The 19,970-nt window shown below is 49.1% G+C and overlaps 1 protein-coding gene across 7 annotated transcripts in view; it reads right to left on the bottom strand.

Annotated features, from left to right (window-relative positions):
- The window catches only part of Camk2g (calcium/calmodulin dependent protein kinase II gamma), a 40,777-nt gene that overhangs the window by 16,467 nt on the left and 4,340 nt on the right, over nt 1-19,970 (bottom strand). For all 7 annotated transcript variants that reach the window (XM_033766518.1, XM_033766520.1, XM_033766519.1 and 4 more), the window contains exons 2-12: nt 17,428-17,505; nt 16,515-16,569; nt 15,696-15,761; nt 12,446-12,518; nt 12,205-12,307; nt 11,689-11,772; nt 11,169-11,263; nt 10,423-10,545; nt 6,747-6,830; nt 6,505-6,547; nt 1,827-1,870 (exon numbers count right to left, since the gene is read on the bottom strand). In XM_033766518.1, the coding sequence (XP_033622409.1) occupies nt 1,827-1,870; nt 6,505-6,547; nt 6,747-6,830; nt 10,423-10,545; nt 11,169-11,263; nt 11,689-11,772; nt 12,205-12,307; nt 12,446-12,518; nt 15,696-15,761; nt 16,515-16,569; nt 17,428-17,467 (810 nt within the window). In that variant the 5' untranslated portion in view covers nt 17,468-17,505. The remainder of the gene's footprint in view (nt 1-1,826; nt 1,871-6,504; nt 6,548-6,746; nt 6,831-10,422; nt 10,546-11,168; nt 11,264-11,688; nt 11,773-12,204; nt 12,308-12,445; nt 12,519-15,695; nt 15,762-16,514; nt 16,570-17,427; nt 17,506-19,970) is intronic.

Raw genomic sequence — 19,970 nt, 5'->3', positions numbered from 1 at the left:
TTGGTACCAGGGATTGAACTTCATGTCCTTGTGCTTTCAGGGCAGGCAGTGGAACCACTGAGCTAAATACCCAGCCCTGTGTATTTCTAATTAGTTCCTTCTGCTATCTTAAATCAGGTGCATTCGACATTCATCTTTGTGGCACCAGCATCTAGACATCTACTAGAAATGTCCCTTAACGCCTTTTTTGGGTAGTGCTGGGCCTCACATATGCTAGGCAAGCGCTCTACCTCTGAGCTACCTCCCCAAATCTACCTACCTGTATTCTAGACATCTCTCTACCATACATCCCTTGTTCCAGTTGGGCAGAGAAAGTTAGTATGAGAATTCATAAAAATGTTTTGTTTTCAGGTTACAGAATTAATACAATCTCACTTTAAGAAAAGTATGTTTAAGTATTTAAAAACTGATAGGTATTTCTGCCCGTCCTCACCTCCAATTCCACACCCTACAGGCAACCACTGAATGGGTTTCAATCTTGCTACCTCCCTGTGACCTTTCTTGCATAGGATTTCCAGCCTGAACTACCCTCAAAGGGTCAGGAGAAGCTCAGCTGAAGCCCCGTGTGCCCGTTTCCTCTTCCTAAGTCCAGGTGGAAGCTCTGCCTCCTCTTGCAACTCCTCTGGGTGCCCCCTCAGAACCATGTGGGCTGCTAGACCTCTGACAGATACATGAGACACTTTGTAAAGATAGACTGATTTAACTTCTCTCTCAGGCAGCAATGTCCAAAATCTCCCTCCAAAGAAAACTGCCTCCTTCTCCTAGTTTGGCTCCACCTATTTAGCTTGCGCCCAGAACCAGGCAGCTCCCCGGTCCCCCTTTATGTGAGCAGGCGTGCACAGAGCCCAAGCTGCCCTCACAGGCAGGACACAGGCAGGCATGCAGAGAATAAAGGACAGAGGAAGGGCAGGGAGGGAACAGGGCACATGTGTACACCTCAACTGTGGACCCAAGACCCCAGGAAAAGGCCCAGCTCAGACTTTCACTGGAGATTTAGAGGTCTGGATAATTGCATGATTTGAAATTCTCTGTGGTGTAAGTTACAGGCTTCTCAACAGCATGAGTGTCTCAGTCCCAGGATCGTTCTGCCTCAAAGGCATGTGCTCACACCTTGGGTCCTGTGGGGACCCCTTTTCACCTCTCTTTACTTTAGCCCTGCTGCCCCTCCCAGCAGGGCTTCCCGGAGGTCCCTTCAAGCCCCTGGTTCTTGGTCTTGTCTGTGTCCCAAAGGGAAGGCTCCCTCTCCACATGGGAATGAGCCATGACATACCACATCCCTCACTTTTTTCTGAAAAGCCTGTGCTCTAGAAAGCTGAAGGTGTTTCCACTCAGTGGTACCTACCTGGACTCTAGAAGTGTTTTACAGGTAAGGAAAAACACCCAAAAGGTAGTGGCTTCAGGTTCTAGCCCTGCACCCTGCCTGAGTCACCCAGGAAAACTTTATTTTCATTTGATTAAAAAGGGTTGAGCTTTTAAAAGAAAATGGGGCAATAAACAAAAAGATTAACCAAACGGCCTTAAAATCACAGAGAGTCAAGCCCTGGAGATGAGACCCATGTGTGGAAGTCAGTTCAGGATCAGCTCAGGTAGGACCCTCTAATGTGGATCACTTCCTGTGTCTCTGCCACCAGCCAGGGCCAGGAGACACCTCTCCTCCTTCCCTCTCAGGCCAGTCAGTGGAACCTGCCGTTCCAAGCACAAAGGCTTCTGGCATAAAGCAGAATAGCAAGGATAGGAAGGGACAAGGGGGAGCAAGGTGCCTAGAACTTCCTTGAGTACTGCTGGCAGAGGCCAGTCTCTGATCAGGGGGCTAGAGAGACACCTACCTTCACACCGCCATCCGACTTCTTGTTCAATAAGCTTTTGGCAGCTGTGAAAACAAAGAGGAAAGTCAGTGCTTCTGCACTGTACTGGCTCCTCAAACTGAAATCCAGAAGCCAGATCTGCAAGAGACTGCTGTGTCCGACAGGGGGCCCAAAAGAGGCCCTCCTTGGGAGCCTTCCACAGGAAGGGCCTCAGGAGCTCATCAGGACCCTCCAGGCGGCACCCCAGGATCTCCTCTGCCGCAGAAGAAGGCTCGGTGGACACAGACACCCTGTGCTTGGGAGGAGAAACCACGTTCAGTACTGGAGCTGCCTGGGGCCCAGGGCACAAGCCGGAGGGCACAATCCCTAGATGCCATGGAAGTTCTCCAGATGGCCACACTGGTAGGATGCAAGACATCTCCGGAGTGTTCTCAAGAAACAGAGCGTCACAGTTCACAAAGGAGACCAGGCGTGAGGACAGACACAGACACAGAAACCAGCACCACCTACAGGAGGGTGTTGCCAGGGGGTGAAGCCTTCCCTAGGCAGGACCTCACCAAGTTTGCTGGGTCCTAGCTGCTACCCTTTACCCAGGCTCTCTGGGCACCTGAGCAAGAAGGATGGAGCAGAATAATCAGCTGTGAAGTGGGTTCTAGCCAGCTAGTGATGCTCAAGGCTCATGAGAGCTCCATACCAGAAGGCGGGTAACACCAAACAGCCACAAGGGCTGCACTGCAAGGCAGCAGACAGTGCTGGGGAGGCACAGGGAGATGGAGTCAGCCCCCAACAGTCTGATCCACCTGGACTGCCCTGGTTTTTTTATCTTGGTTCCCTCACTTGCTAGCTGTGTGACCCTGCATGAGTTACTCAGCCTCTCTGAGTCTCTATTATTTATCTATGAGATGCAGTGATACAGGATCAAGGTCAGAGGATATTAGTGAACAATACTTAAAAGGCACTCAGCCAGGTGCTGAGTAAATGAAATTACTCATTAAGCACAGTTGTCACGATTGCTTTTGCCTTTTGGATGGCTATTCCTACCTGAGCTGTATTCCATCTTTCTCCAGGGAGAATAGAGGTCCTTCCATCACAAGATTCTGGTTCCAAAAACTCAGGCCTTTGGTCCTATCTCCAGTCATGCTGGATTTGAAAATAACTTTTGTAAAAAAACGTGTTTAACTGTAAGCCTGACCAAAAGCCTGGCTGAAGGCTTTGCAAACAGCCAGTTTTCAACTCTGGTTGCCCACCAGCATTACCTGAGGATTGTTAAAAAAAAAATGCCCAAATCTATCCCATCCGCTCAGGACTCTGCCTTCATCAGTCTGGAGCAGGCCGAGCGCAGGGGTGGGTTATGAGCTCCCAGGCCAACCTACGTGGGCAGGGTAGCGTGCTCCCACCATCCTGATCTTAGGCATCGCCAGGCTATTTTCCACACGAAAGAGAAGAAACTAAGGCCATGCCAACACTTGCTCGGGGTGTGGCAAGGACAGGATCCAAACCGAGGGATGGCTGACTGAATCCGAGGCTGCTGCTTCCACAGCCTTTCAGACCCGGAGGCCTGCAAACCCCAGACTTCACAGTTTTGAGGGGCCTGGCTTTCTCTGGGGGGGTCTTCAACGGTGCTGTCAACTAGTCCTGGCACTGGGTGGCTCCAGGCCACTCCTAGGCTTCTCCATAGGTCAGGCCCTCAGCCACTGGGAGCAAAGACTCTACTGCCCAGCTCCATGTCCCCAGGCTATTGCCTCCTGAGAGTTGGCAAGCGCCCAGCATGCACGGCTGGTTAGGGGGCTCCATAACACCAATGCGCTCGCAGATGCCAAGTTAGGTGGTCCATCTGTCATGCCCATCTCAGCCCACAAGCATAGGACTCGCCTCCCTCGTGAGTGGGCCTGGCATGCTGGCCCTCCTGGTGGGGTGGCAGGGAGCCGAGGCAGGCGGTTGGGGAGGACTCATGCCACGTACCTTGCCCGGCCAGGCCGGCGGCGCTCGCGGCAGGGCAATCAACCTATTAAATTATGTAGTATGTGCCAGAACCATTTGGGTCCTTGGTTCCAAACCATTAGTTAGCCACTCACACATTGGAATTTGTAAAATACATGTGGCAGGTAGGGTGAAGTGTCAATTTGATTGCCTTTGGGATCTGACTGGGAAGTTGGTGGAGCACACCTCTGCCTTTAACCAGATTTATAATGAGAATCAGGGAAAAAGTAGTGAAGGGTTTGCAAAACCTAAATTCTGACTGCCAAAAGACCCATGCATAATGTTGGGGCCAAATGTGTGGTTGCTGAAGAGTTTAGACACATTAAAAAGAAACCAAGTACTTTGTATGGAAGCAAGAGAAAAAAGTGCCTGGAGAGCATCTCAAGAATAAAAAAGCAGCCAGCCCTGCAGCAGACTGGGGCCTGAGAGGACCAGGCTTGGACAGGACACAGGGAGTATCGAGCCTCCACTTTGTGGAAATGGCTTCGGAGCTTGTCCCATGACCACTGACAGTAAGGGTCACAGGTAAAGCCTGACTTGGTGAGAAGCAGGTGCTTCCCCTGGGTAACCCAGTCACCCGTGCTTAAGGCGGTGAGGATGCTGAGCCCCACAATCAGACCTTCCTTCCCAAGGACCTAAACGAGCCCATCACTGAGAGCTTGAGCACAGATTGCCCCCTCCATGTTCTGAACAATAGGGAGCCAGGCACTCAGGCTCAGGGTGAAGGGTTCGGCCTCCAGCTCCTCAGAGACACAGGCCTTCTTCCTCTTAAAGGAGGTGGCCAGGAGAGGTGGCTATTCTCAGCCTGTGTTTCACAGCATGCTGAAGTGGAGGTGCCCAAGAAATGAGCCCCCAGGTAGAAACAAAAGCTGCCAAAGTCAGGGAGCCGTGACTTCATGACTAATCAAGCTATTATGGTCTGGGGCTAAGCTGCACCCCACGTTACAGATCAAATCAGAATAGCCTAGCTTGCACCAAAGGAAGCACAAGTGCCTTTCCTTCTTGGTGATACCTGTAGACAGTAATTTCTGCAGCAGCTTCTGAAGCTCACTGTCCTCACCTGTCCCAGAGTCAGGCAGAATAGGCTACCCTGGAATGCTTGCAGCATTTTTTCTTTTGTTTTTTTGGCCTCCTCTGACCCAGGGCAAAGCAAGCTCAAAGACCAGCTGAGGTCTGGGCAACAAGGACAGGAGGCTCTTCAGGGATGGATTAAAGTGTTTGTCCTAGCAGAGAGCCTGATTTCCTGAAACCAGGACAACAATTTCTTGAAATGGAGGTGGCGGGGTCAAGTGGGGGCCAAGCCATAGGACAGGCTACTTGCTATTCATTGGCCAGGCTAAAAAAGAAGCAGGAGTCTGTCTTCACATTTCTTCAACTGGGAGAGGACAGAGGCTAGATACCACTCTGGGGGTGGCACAGAAATGTCCTTGAGAGTGTCCTCTAGAAAGGCTCTTGAGCCCAGAAAGCACAGGCTGCAAGTAAGTAAGAGGACAAGAAGCACAGCGTGGGGCCAGAGCTCCATCTCTACTGGAGATGGCCAACTGCTCAATCTTGCATCCCTCCATAAGGGCAGAATCCAGGAGCTCAACTGTCCCCTCATAGGTACCCGGAGCAGAATGAACCTCCAAGCCAGGGTCACAAAAGATGGGCCCGAGGTGAGGCACTCATTGGGTTCCCTATCCAGTGCTGATATCTGGAGCCCTGTGGCTCTAGGGCTGGGGCTCTGAACTCCTAGAGCTTCCTGTCTATGGCTGCTTCTGAGCTAAGGCCTGTGGGTTACCTGGAGCAGCACAGCTGAGCCTGGCATGACTTGAGCTGAAGGGAGCCACCCCTGCCCAGAGTGGCCCCCCACTCTGGCTGGTGGCTGGTGTCCCCGCACAAGCCCCTCTCCATGGCGGTGCAGGAGGAAAGCAAGGGAGGGAGTCTGTTAGGAGGAGGAGAAGGGGGGTCTTAAACCAAAACAGCGAGGTTAGAGGGAAAGAAGACCGGGAGAAGGCAAGCTGGGGTGGTTAAGCCTTGACATTAGTCTTTTCCTCACAGAGGGGCCTCTGTGCTACCAGTTGAGGGCAAACAATGATAGGATGCGGGTGAGAGCAGGGTCAAAGGGCAGTGGAGTGTCTTGCATCTTAAAAAGAAATGTCAAGTATTGATTTACAAATTATTGATTCCCAACTCTCCCAATTCCTGGTGCAAATTTAGGCAAGTAACTTCCTCTCTACCTGCTGGTCTTTATTTGTTTATTTTTATAGCTAGTGTCACAGGGAATATTTTAAGTGGGGGCCTCTGTAAAAGGTTTAAAGATCTGGAAGAATTTCTATTAGTCATCTCTACTTGGTCACAATAAAGTAAGAGATCATCCTAGTTGGGAGCAATGGAGAAGACTTACTATACCTCATCTCTTTCCTCCAGCACATCCTCCAATATCCTAAACTGGCCAAAATCTTAAAAGAGCTGAGTCTTCAGAGAATTAAATAAGAATGCACAGGGAGCAGGCACACTGGAGGCTGAACAGGCTACTTCTTGAGAGGCTCTAGGGAATAGAATTCATAAATCTGAGCCCAAACATAGGCTGTGTGCCCTCCCCACCAGGACTCTCAGTAACAGAAGCCCCTCAGAACCGGATCCTCATGCATCCCGCTCAGGGTGCTGTCTGACAACCGGCTCTGTACCTCACCCACTCACTTCGGAACAATCAAAATACACAGCTGGGAACACATACCTGAAAAGTTCCTGGAGACAAGCATGGTCGTGAGGATGGCACCCTGGAGAAAAAGGACAGTCCTTGTGAGCTGGGCTGGACTCAAGGAAGGGCTAACCGGCTCAGGCAAAGGCAGCTCCTGGCCAGAGCCCAAAGACATTAGCTTTCCGGAACCTCTGACACACAACTTCCTAGCCTCACTCCAACCAGGAGGGGAGCTTCTTCTGTGACAGAGAAGAGCCACACTAACAGGTAAGGCTCACCTTCAGTTTTCTCCGGGCATTGAACTTGCGCAAGCACTCCACGGTCTCCTGGCGATGCATCATAGAGGCCACAGTGGATCGTTGCTGGAAGCCAAAGAGACAGGGCCATGAACCCCCAGCCCAGACCCTCTGCCTTTCACCTTAGTCCTGGCATTGGTGGACCCCCTACAGTTGTTCTGAAGATGAAATGGAGTCACAGATGTGAACATGCTTTTAGAATAAAAGCACCATGGGCCGGGGATTTAGCTCAGTGGTTCCGCACCTGCCTCGCAAGCAAAAGGACCTAAGTTCGATCCCTGGTACCAAAACAAAACAAAACAGAATGAAAGCACCACTGCAAACCCAAGGTTAAGTGAGGACAACCTGAATATGAAAACATTAATAACAGCTAGTAGAAGATGGCACTGTAATCTCTGGGCAAAAAAGGCTGCGCATGGGAGAGAGTATACTATCTGCTTTGATCCTGGCTCAGTTATTCCTTCAACTATTTACTGAACACCTGCTGTGGTCCACATTCTGTGTAGTGAGAGAAAAGGCAGCCTCCTGCTCTCCACAGAGATCACATACTCCTTCCCAGAGCTCCTCCCAACACCCAGCAGTCCTGAATGAAGCAGTGATCTGAGACGCTAAGGATCCGTGCCTTGAAGCATCAGTTCTTTCCATCATTATGGACAAAAATTCTTCTTCTCTGTATTTACTGTTAACTTCCCTGTTTCCTTCAGCAGTGTACCAGAAATGCTCCACATTTCCCTGGAGACTTAGGGTCACCAATACAGCATAAATTATTATGTAATGGCATAACACAGTGACATCCACAGGGCTACAGAGACACAGGACTGCAGAGGGTAGACCTAGCAAAATGCCCTAGGACACAGCACTTCCCTAATTCACACCTGCCTGTTTTAAGTGGCTCAGCACTCCCTTTGCTACTGCTGTCTTGGCCAGACTGTCAGATGAAGAAATACTAGGACACACTTTGGTGTCCACAATCCCACAATTCCTGCCGCCTACCACCACTCCCTTTCCTGGCTCCCGAAGCAACTCTCCCCATCTTCTCTCCTCTCCCTATGTCTCTCATTCCACTTCCTCTTCCTCCTTGGTGTGATCTTCCCCACAAAGAGAAATGGGTGGTTACTTCAGCCCTGACCCACAAGCCCATCTCTGCCTACCCCAACCAACTCGGAGTGCCAGAAGCCTCATTTAGACACAGTGTGGGCCCCTGGTGCTGGCCGAGGGACTCTTTCTCTCTTCTTGCTGTCAGTTCTGTGCTTCTCAAGTAGCTAATATTTTTAGCCCCTTCCTCTGGACTAGTTTTCTCTGTGGTCTATACAATGCATTCACAATTCTCCTTAAACAAAATCTTTAACAAATGGTTGGAACTAGAGTACATTATGTCAATGAAATAAGCCAGTCAGGGAAAGACAAGTACCACAGGTGGAAGTTTAAAAAAGAAACATGTCCATTTGAATATAGAATAGTGATTACTAGAGGTTGGAGTAAAAGGTGGCTGGATTTGAATAATGCACGCTGTGTGCACGTCGTAAGTTATGACAGTGTAAAAGTAATATGAATTAACTAAAAATAAAATAAAGAGAAAAAGCTCCCTGACGCTGCCTTCTCCTCTAAGAAGCACCATTTTTGCCCCTTTGCTGCCTAGCTTCCCACATCTTCCTTAGCCCCACTCCCTCATCACCTTACTCAAATCAGGCTTGCATCTCATGCCACTGTTTGTGTCTGCAAAAAGATAAAACGGTGGTCAGAGCCCAGGCAGCCTCTTCCATCTTTAGCAGGGACTCTTACAGTGTCCAATGACTGATGCTCCTGTACAGAGAGCCCTTGCACCTTCCACTCTGGACTCTGACTATGGAAGTTCTTGTCCTCAGTCCCTTTTGCTGGTACATCTGAACTCACAATGTTGGTATTTAGTTGCCAACCCTTCTTTTACTGAAGCAACACAATCCCACAAGAGTCTGGTCAGCATGGGAACAATCCCATCTAGTTCTACAGTTTCTTCATCACCTACACAGAAATGACTATGATGTGCATTTCCAGTTTTTCACATCTTTTCTAATCTTGTTTGTTTTTGGTACCGGGGCTTGAACTCAGGTCCTTGTGCTTGTGAGGCAGTTGCCAGAACCACTGAGCTAAATCCCTGGCCCATCTTTTCTAATCTTTATAGTCATATTTTTTGTTTCTTTTCTTTTTTTCTTTTTGCAGTGCTAGGGATCGAACCTAGGGATTCCTGCATGACAGGCAAGTGTTCTACTACTAAGCCACAACCCTAGGTCATGCAGACATGTTTCTAACTGTCCCCTGGCTGGGATCCCTTGATGCCACACTCAGTGAGTACAAAACAAAGTGATCATCCTTTCTTACAAATTAGCTCCTGCTCCGGGTCAGTGAAGGGTACAACCCTCTGCTGAGTGACCATCTTGGAACGTGTCTTTCTATATACCACTGGTCACCAAATCCTCTAGATTTTATGTCCCAAATATTTCCTGAGTTTACTCACCATACTCCACAATCTGTCTCTGCCCTTGGCCCAGACCCCACCTGGTCTTGCTTAGATAGTCCCAACAGCTTCCTGAGTTCTCTGTCCCCAGACTCTTTCCTCACTGATTCCACTTTCTACACAACTTCCAAAGTGTTCTTAAATGCAAATTTCATATTCTCTTTAAAACCCTTAAATAGTTTCCTATGCTTTCAGAATAAAATCCTAACTCCTCAGGCAGAAACTTGTAGGTCATGGAATCTTTTTGGCCTTGTTGCCTCACATTCCTATAGTCATAGCCTCATCAACAACCAAACTACTTAACATTCCTTAAACTCAAAAATTTCCCATGGTCTCTCACTCTGGCCCACGCTAACCTCTCTCTGTAGGGTGAAATCTTGGGGAACTCTTAGTCATCTGCCAAGAAGCAGGACAGAGGTCACTTTTCCCATGCAGCCTTTGGTGACCCCACTGCCCATCAGGGACAGCAGGAACTTCTTGCACTCCTGTTGGATACTTTTGCATACTGTCCCACTGAAGCATGCTTGTCTGTTTGATCACCTATCTTCCCCAGATCTTTGGGGAAGGGACCATGCTGCAATCATCTTTGTAACTCCAGCACCTGCCTGGTGACCAACATCAAAGAACCATTCAGGAAACACAGGAAAGGACAAGTAAAAATGTATTATAATTGTCAGGATAGCTAATTACCAAATCATTTCTTGTGTCTGAAAGGATTGTGTAAGAGGACACAGCATGTCAACCATATAGACTAGGAGGGTCTTCCTGCCTGCAAGCTCTGAAAGTGAGCTTTGGGATGTTCCTTGCAATAGCTTACAGGACACTTTTGTTTATCTGGGGTCTTGGTCATGGTACCAGGAGAGCTGCAGAGCTGGGAAGCACCTTGTTTCTGTCAGCTGCTTTCTCCTGTCAGCTATCTGAGTCTGCAAAGGTCACCCTGAGTCCTCACTCAAGAGCACAGCCTCAGAACAGCAAGTGTGGGAGAAATGAGCAAAGCCCCTCTGCTTCCCAGAGTCTCCCAGTGAACTTCTTTGACCTTGGACACCACTCAGCCCCTACTCAAAATCCATGGTGATTCTCTGATGGTAAAAAGATGAATAAGGAGGGCACTGAGGGCATGTGGAAGGCCATCCCTAAGCTCAGACCCAGGGTGAAGACACTTACGCAGACCCATGGGTGCTTGAGAGCCTGGTCAGCTGTGATGCGCTTTGCTGGGTTTATGGTCAGCATCTGGTTGATCAAGTTCTTGGCTTCAGGTGTCACTGTGTCCCATTCTGGTGATGGAAACTGAGGAGCAGGAAGACGGAGAGGAGGGATATGAAATCTGTGTGCCTCACCCTGAACTGCAGGCTGTGTCTTCAACTCCTACCACCGGGATAATCTTTGGTACCCAAAGCTGCCTCACAGAGAGGCAGAGAAGCCCTGGGAATATCACAGAACTTGTGTCAACTTAAAAGACTGGGAGAGAAGAGACTGATCATGGTCAGAATGCCAGAATATCAGATCAGAGCACGAAGGCAACTCTAACTCTCTGGTTAAACTCCATCTCTCCACTCAGGATAAAAGAGGCTCGTTGTTGTGCCCAAGGTAACACTGCAGGGCAGGAGCCTCTGGACTTCTCATCCCTGTGAGATGCAGCACACCATGAAGCTTCCCCATTCTTTATAAAAAAGATCAAAAGGCTTCAGTGGGTTCCTTACTTTTTTAGCTATGAAGACTGATGTTAAAAAAGTTGTTCCCTGAAAAATGGTGGCAAGAATTAAGTCCTAGATGCTAATCCCTGAGTCCTCAAAGTCCCTCCACGCCTGTGTCACATGACACACTAATCATGCCCCCTCCCTTGGACAGAACCAGAGGGGCAGGAAATCCACCCCACTCTGATGTCCTTGCTGGGCCAAACCAGTCCTTACATCGTAGGCTCCAGCCTTGATCTGCTGATACAGCTTGTGCTGATCCTCATCCCAGAAGGGAGGGTAGCCCACCAGGAGGATATACAGGATGACCCCTAGGAGACAGAACACAGGTCGCTGGGGTCAGTTAACTCCTTCCTTGAGGAGCAAAGAAGGCCATGCAGGGCTCAGGGCCACCCAAAATGGTAAGGGTCAGCCTGGAATTAGATGTGGACGCCACCAGCCCCTCCTACTGTGCCTCACTCCTCCCGTCACCAAGTCACATCAGAGATTAGGCATGATCTATCCTCTAAGGCGTGGACAAAGCTTTCTCCAAGAAGGATGCAACATAATCCAGGAAGTTACTTGGAGAAGAGGGTGGATGGGATCAGCCCTCCCAGGGGGACAAGAGCAAACACTGTGATTTCACATACACCAGGCACTTGTGGGACCCGCAAGGAATAGCGATGTCTCTTTCTCGCCATCACTGGAAGCCGAGGGCCCTTAACACGGAAAAGCTGAGGGCGTGGAATGGGCTTACCGCAGGCCCAGATATCCACAGGTTTTCCATAGGGATCTTTCCTCAAGACCTCAGGGGACAAGTAACCTGGGGTGCCAGCAAAACCTGTAGCAGAAGAGAGGGCAGAGGCACAGTGAACCTATTTTCTCTTTTAGTCAATCCATATCGGCAATTTCCCCCAAAGCCATTTTCATTTCTGCTGCTTTTGCTGTATAAGCTCTCAGCACACGGCCTGCAAGAGGTGACACACTAGGCTTCTTGTACTTCCTGGAATCTAAATAAGAGGGCAAGTCTGGGTGCCTACCAGGAACTCCAACACCTCCCCAGAGGCAGCAGGAATGCATTGCTGACAGCAGCTAGACTCACTGTACTGAGTCATAAAGGGCCAGGAGGGATCTCTGTGCCCTCCCACCCTCCGCCACTCTCTGAAGAGGCCAGAACCATTAAAGGTCTGGCTTCTAGTTTTGAAAGAAGAAGGCAGATCAGGAAGAGGAGGAAGGGTGGGATTGCATTCTGGGAAAATGGGATCACCCTTACCAAACCAGGCCTGCTGTTCTCCCTGCACTTCGATAGCAAGGCCAAAATCAGCCAGCTTGACAGCAGCACCCTTGCATTTACTTGCCAGCAGCAGGTTCTCAGGCTGCAAAGGAACAGGAGAATCTTGTGAGGCACCCACCCTGCAGCCCAGAGGGAGCCCACTCTGGTCTCACACAGTACTACTACCTGGCACCAGGTGGCGCCAACACACCACAACGGGGCGGGGGGCGCTGGGCAGTACCTTCAGATCCCGGTGGACGATGTCATGCTGGTGAATGTGGTTTACACTTTCCAAAATCTGATGTATACAGTGGCTGAAAAAGTAGGAGGTTGAGAAACATCAAGTTCAACCACCTCATCCAAGACAGCATGCTTCAGACTAAAAGCACGTATCAGGTTCACAGAGGTGGACATCATCTAGTTCAACTCATTTTATTTTTTTAATGGACAAGTAGTACTTCTATCTCTGGTATGCTTAAATCACCTAACTGGCATATCCATCGCCTCAAATATTCATTATTATTTCTTTGTGGTGAGAACATTTAAATCTTGTAGCTATTTGAAACACACATTATTACTCTTGTCACCACAGACAAAAACCTACTCTTCCTGTTTGAAGTTACACCTACTGACCAACGCCTCTCCTTTCTCCACCCACACCAACGTCTATTCCTGGTAATCCCCTTCTACTCTTCGAGATCATCTTTTTTAGACTCCGCACAGAACTGAGACCATGTGGTATTTGTCTTTCTGTACCTGACTTATTCCACTTAACATAATGTCCTCTAGGCTCATTCATGCGTTATAAATGACAATTTTTAAAGGCTGAATAGGGTTCTACTCTATACATTGTACCTACTACCTAATAGTATTCTATTATATACACACACGCACTGATGTATGTAATATACATCTACACCATGTTTAGTATCTGCTCATCTGATGACACACTGTCTCTTATTGTGAGTGATGCTACAGCAAACGTGAGCGTGCAGGCAGCTCTTCAACAAAATTATTTCCATTTTGGGGGGAATTTACCCAGTCAGTAGTGGGACTGCTGGATCTGAGGAAGATTCAGTTTTCCCAAAAAGGCTGTTCTAATTTATAATACCATCAGTGTGTAAGTGTTCCCTTTCCTCCACATCCTCACCAATACTCATTTTATAGAAAAGAAAACGGAGGTCCAGGTATATTGAGTGGTTTTCCTAGAGTCACTCTCCAAATGGCAGAGGAGCCAGAACAACTGAGGTCCACCAGGCTTCTTTTGGCTGTAAAATCCAACACAACCAATTTGTTTCCCAAAGATCAGGAGATGCCCTAGACTCCTGAGAAAGGTGAAAGCATCCAACCCTTTCATTTTCTCCATATAGTAACTTTGTTCCTTGGTGTGCGCTCGCGTGTGGAGGTACTGTGGCTCAAACCCACAGGTACTCTGCCACTTACCTATGTCCCCAGTCCCCTTTTCACTTTTTTTTTTGGGGGGGAGGTAACCAGGGATAGAACTCAGGCCCTTGAGCTTGCAAGGAAGGTGGAAGAACCACTGAGCTAAATCCCTGGCCCTTCACTTTTATTTTGAGGTAGGGTCTTACCAAGTTGCCCAGGCTGGGCTTGAACTTGCCATGTTCTTGTCTCAGCCTTCCAAAATGCTGGAATTGCAAGCATGTGCTACTGTATTTAACTGTAATTTTGTGCTTAGAGAAAAGGCTTTTGCCAGCAAAAAGGAGAGTCCAGCTAAGCACCTAATTTGTTTTGGGGATGGGTTTATTTAAACATTTATTGAGTATCTCTAAGGCGTTATGCTTGGTTACAGACAGCATATACAGATGAATGAGACTAAGCAGCTGCCCCAAAGTTTATCATCTAGCAGGGGATAATTAAGCAAGTTTCAGAAACAACATATTTTTGGGGGTTCCAAACAGAGCACCTAATGAGCATTTCTGATAAACCCGCACAGAAAGACTAACCCAGAGTCATTCAGCTGCCATTCTTGAAGCAGACAGTCCACTGTGCAAACCCTTCTGCCAGCCCTGTGGTTAAATTCCTGGCAGAAAGCATGGCAGGCTAGAGCAGTGGTTTTCAAATGGCATGAGTTTATTCCCCAGAGGACATGCGGCATTGTCTAGAGACATTTCTGGTTGTCATACCACGGGGAAGGGGAAAGACATATATCTATGGCCAGGGATGCTTCTAAGTGCCCAACACCCTCACAACAAAAAATTATTCAGCCTAAAACACCAAGGGCACCGAGGCTGAGGCAGCCTGAGCTAGAGAAGACGCCTGGTCATCAGACACTGCCAGGTGCACTGGAGAGGGCTACAGAGCATCTGGGTGTTCTGGGCTGGGTGGCCTGCCTTTCTGAGTCCCTTCTCTAAAATCCAGTGCTGTGGCTCCTGCAAGAGCCAGGGGACTGCACCAGGCCCCTAGTGGCCGAGGCTCAGGCCTCCCACAGGACAGAGCCCAATGGTGGGCCAAAGAGACTTCAGGGCCAAGCTGCAGAGCTGAGTCTCCACAGAAATGTATAATTAGAACACAGCCAGGCTAGTGGAGAGCCTTCTGGCCTAAAATGGCAAAAGTGCGAAGTGTCCCACAGAGCCAGGCCAAGCCCACTGGTACACTCCCCGCTCCCCCAGCTCCCGAGCTCTCCTGCCCCCTCCTCCGGCCCACAGCCTGGTCCTCCCCTGCTGGCACTGGAATTCATCTCCCTACTTGAGAATTTTTCCTGAGGCTGAAGCATCTGAAGTTGATCGGCAAACATGGGCCTGCTCAGGGTTGAGAAATCTGTGAGGAAGCCACACTCCCCCACTCTCTAGAGGCAGCCTGAGCTGCCACGTAAGCCAGATAAGCTGCAGGTGGGAGGATCAAAACCAGGTTGTGAGGACATCATCCTCAGAGAGAAGTGGGATGGGGGAAGAGCTAAGGCAGGAAAGACAGCCCAAACCATGCTGTGGTAGGTGGCATTCGGCCTGTCACATGAAGGAGCCACCAGGGGTCAGGCAACAATCCCCCAGAAGGAGGGTCACATGCTGAAGGTGGTCAATGTGCTCAACAAGGTGACAGGCTGCAAGCTCCTGAGGCAGCTCCCTGCTTTTAGACTCTGGGGCAAAAACCATGCTTCCTCCGTCTCTGATCACAACACAGCCTCAGCCCAAGTACTGGTACATACTAGGGTTTGTCTGAGTTAAAAAGGGGGAGAGAGGGCCCTTGGGCATGATGGTGAATACACAGCCATGCAAAGAAGTGCTTCTGGGGTGGCAGGGTAAAGGAGACCTAGAAGAGACTTTACAAAATATTAATCTGGGTGTTGAATTTTTGACTTCTAATACTGCCCACAGAATGCAGCCCTAGCCTAGCTCTACAAAATCGATGTCCAGACAAGAGCACCTCTGATCTTCCCCAGAGACTATTCAAATAGGCACAACGCCAGCCTCTGAGGTAGCCAAGACTTCTTTCAACCCACGCTGCACTGCAACGACTGGGCCCCTTCATCTCACCTGGCATCTGCTTCACTGTAGTACTCTCTGGCCACAATATCTTCAAAGAGCTCCCCGCCAGTAACACTGTAACCAACAGGAGAAGAGGTCAGAGGCCACCTTAGTGTCCGACAGTAGCAGTCACACTGTAAAACAGCTTTCAGAGAAATCCCAACTCCACATGCACTTCGTCTGTGAGCTCAGCGTGTGCTCCATCCTTCGGCAACTTAAGGCTTCTCTTTGGAGGTATTGTGGGCTCACCCCTCCTTCTGGACATTTCTGTCTCTATAACCTACACGTTAGCTAACTCTCAGGTAGTGGTGAAGATACAGGGCTCTAACAGAAAATATGCGACCTACCCCAAAAGCCATAGCTTTGTTTGAGACCAATATGAACACAAGCATACAGCTGTCCAAGGACAGACCTACAACTGAGGGTGAAGAGTAATGAGACCATGGACACAGATACCCAAACCTGACAGACACTGGAGACGAGTTTCCAGGAGGGAAAGAGTCACTTTTAAGATACTAAAGTACAACCAAAGTAGAAGAGAGATCAAATGGAGCCCAGCTGACAACTAATAACAGCTACCTTCAGTTTCCCAGAATTTTTAAGGCCATGCAAAGAGCTGTACTTTATTTCTCCAATAAGGACAACATACCAAGGAACAAGAGACAAGGACTGGCACAAGGTTTGCTGCTGAACACACAGAAATGCACAGAAATGTGAGAGCAAAGACACCCCTAGGGGGCTTCAGGCCAGCTCCCCACCCATCCCCAGAGGAAGTTCACAAGCAAGTGTTTCTCCTTGAGCCAGGTGGAGGGGACAAGTGGCACTTACAGGTCAAACACGAGGTAGTGAAACCCTTCTTCAGAAATACTGTCATGGAGGCGCACTGCAAGAGAGGAGATAGGGACAGAGATTAACAGAGAGAAAACTTGGAAATCCTATTCTCCATAGCATCTCCACCCAGCTCCCTCCTGCCAGCCTCACCATGCGCTGCAGGGAGAAGGGACAACATACCCAACCCCCCAAACTGAGGTTATGCAGCCACAGAGCGAGACTGGTGCTACCTCCGAATGAGGGAAGAGAGAGGGGCTTCGTGGCTAAGAACAAGGATGGATAAGAGCAGGAACCTTCCCAGAGGGACCAGTCCCAGAGAAGGTGGTCCCCGGACACATGTGTGCAACAGGATGGCTGGGCATGGAGAACCAGAAGATGCCAAAGTCCAGGAGCTCTTGCAGAGGGGCAGATGGCAAGGGCAGACAGAGGGGGAGGAAGAAAGGAAGGTGGAGCCCAGCAGGAAGGCACAGGGAGCAGGGTAATAGACAAAGAGCCCAGGAGACCACATACACATTCAGGCAATGGTTTCAAGTGGGTATTCTGTGCCAGGCCACATGTTAGGTTCTTGGCACACATTACTGATTCCATAAGTGCTGGTTGAGCACTACTGGACCTCAGGCTAGGTGGTGGCATTTAGGAGAGACAAGCACAGTGTCTGCCTTCAAGCAGTTTATTATAATTCACTATGATGAATGTTGTTCCTATTTTATAGAAAAGGACCTTAGGGGCTGAGACAAAAAGACTTGTGCCAAAGGCCAAAGAACTAATAAGTGGTGGTCAAGATGTGAATCCAGGCATCTTGGGCTCCAAAAGCTGGTCATATCACTGCATCCTGTAAGAAACATGAGGCAGCCCACACATCAAAAAACAAAGCAACGGAGCTGGGGCAAAAGACTGCTCACAAATGTACCCGCAAGAGCATCACAGATGGGTCCAGGAGGGCAGGGCATGGAGAAGACCAGGGCAATTCACCAACTGCAAGAAAAGGCTGGCAAGCAGAATTCTGTTTCAATCCCCGCCTCCAAAACTCTTAGGCAAAAGACCAACCTAATGTCTTCTGAGGTTTCCTCTTCAAGCTTCTGCCCACAGAGCTACCTCTGGGTTAAATGCCAACCCCTGAGCATCATTCTAATACAGATACAACTTGCTTTGGCCGCCTGTCCTGATATTCCTGTCCCTCCCCTCACCTGAACTCTCTGGAGGAGGAACCTCTTTTCCATAGGCTCCCTGTGTGACCCTTGCTCCAGTCCTGGGCAGTTACAGGAGCATCTCCCAGAGTACTTCAGGAATGGCCTGACACCAACCCAACTGGTAAAGCATTCGAATACAAAGAAATCACAGTGTCTGTTCCTTGGCAGGCCTAGACTGCTTCCATATCTAGTGCCAAAGCATCTCCGGAGGGCTGAGGAGCTTCCCTACACCCCTTCTCACCCAATCAACATCAACCAGAAAGCAAACACACAACCCAGCTGCCCAGCCCTGAGCCATCACAAGCCCCTCCCTCTCTCCACCTGACAGCCCAAGACTCAGAGCTTCTACATCACACTGCCTACCCTACCTGAACTGCTTCAGTTATACACCGTCCACTCTTTCCTAGCCTGCTGATGACAGAAGAGGGCTTTCCGGACAGAAGGAAGGAGCTACAGCCAGACCTCTGTGTCTTCCCCGCTCACTAACCCCTTGCACTCAGGCGAGTTCCCTAAAGCCCTGCTGCTTCCCTGCTTCGTTTCCCACTTTGCTTCTCTGGTCGCAGTTGGTGCCTCATGCTGAGTCCTGCTGCGGCTGCTCCCTTGCTTCCAAAAGGACTTTCCATTTAATTAAAACTTTGCTATTAAAAAGTATTAAAGTGTGTAATACAAATAATCCCTTAGAAATCAGCTGTCCCAGAAGCCAAAGAAAGACCGGCTTCATTAGGGAGCTGAATAACAGCAGCAGGATGGTGAGCTGACAGGCAGCAGGTAGGACACTAACAACTGCTCCCAGGGGAGCCCTGGAGGCAGCCTAGCCTTGAGCCTCACCCCACCCCACTCCCCAGCCCACCCAGGCCCAATCCTACCCTGCCCCCAGCACCACAGGCCTGAGAACAGGGCCGGAAGAGCAGGCACCTAGGCCTTTGTCCAGACACGGAATGCCCCTTTCCAGGAAGGCCACACATGAAGCCCAGGTAGGAGGGGATTAGTAGAAGAGCAGCAAAGGAAGATTAATCCTTCCAGCCCACCCAGCCCCAGTCCCAATGGCTCTGATGTGCTCAGAGCAAGGCATCACAAGACAAGGGGTAAGAGATCTGAATAAGACTGCTATCATTTTTCTTTTTTATAATTTGTAATGAAAACTAAAAGGAAACTGGGGATAAGAGGAGAAAATTGTAGTTTTCTAAGCACCAACTGGCAGATTTATTTTATTTTATTTTATTTTATTTTTTGGTGCCAGGGATCGAACTCGGGCCCTTGCGCTTGCAAGGCAGGTGGCGGAACCACTGAGCTAAATCCTGTCCCTTGGCAGATTCTTGATGATAATGATTGAACTTATAATGACTGACACTTAGTTGAGTTGTTCCTATGTACTAAGCATTGTGCCATGTGTTTTCCATGTGGTATTTTACTAGACTCATATTAATTCTGCAGGGCTGCTCCTTAGGATGCCCCCATCTGACAGGAGAGGAAACAGGCTCCAAAAGAACATGTCCAAAGTCATACCGTGTAAGTGGCAGAACCAGGACTTGAAGAAAAACTGACAACTAGATTCTCGATACCGCAGAATCACTAGGGAATCACTCTGTCTATTCTTTTAGGCAAAGGAGTTTCCACCTACCCCACCATCCCTTGCAGCTCTGACTGGATCAACACATTCTTTAGGCAGAGGCTCTGAAGCAGGCTCAGTTGTACACACGGCTACGAAGAGGCACCCAGGCGTGCTACCACGGTACTTCTGGAGCTTCCAGATGACAGGATTTACAGCAATCGCACAAATAGGGAACTAAGCCCGACTGTGTGGTGAGCTCTGAGAAGGAAGTAAAGGGTGCTGCAGATGTGTAGAATAAAACATCTACCACCCAGGCAATTCTGCAGTAATGAGGGCTGGACCAAGCCTATGGATGGAAAGATCTAGGAAAGGCGCACAAAGCTTTGTGGCACTTCAGCAAGAACCCTAATACTACTCTTTCAAATCAGGGGAAGGAAGGTCAAGCCCAAACACCCAAATACCTGTACTTGGTATTTCAGACCTTCAAGGACTCAGAGACCCACAACTCAAATGCTGTGGTGATTTCTAATTCTTCAAAAACAGTCTAACAAACCTTGCTCCACAAAAAAGTATCACTGTTAAAAATGTCCACTGCACGGGGCCAGGGATTTAGCTCAGCGGTTCGGTGGCCTGCCTCGCAAGCGCAAGGACCCAAGTTCAATCCCAACACCAAAAAATAAATAAATAAATAAATAAATAAATAAATAAATA

The sequence above is a fragment of the Fukomys damarensis genome, unplaced genomic scaffold (assembly GCF_012274545.1).
Source record: "Fukomys damarensis isolate Sample0158 unplaced genomic scaffold, DMR_v1.0_HiC HiC_scaffold_20, whole genome shotgun sequence".
NCBI classification, from domain to species: Eukaryota; Metazoa; Chordata; class Mammalia; order Rodentia; family Bathyergidae; genus Fukomys; species Fukomys damarensis.
Note: the sequence above shows the minus strand (reverse complement) of the source record. Positions and strands in the feature narration are given on the sequence as shown.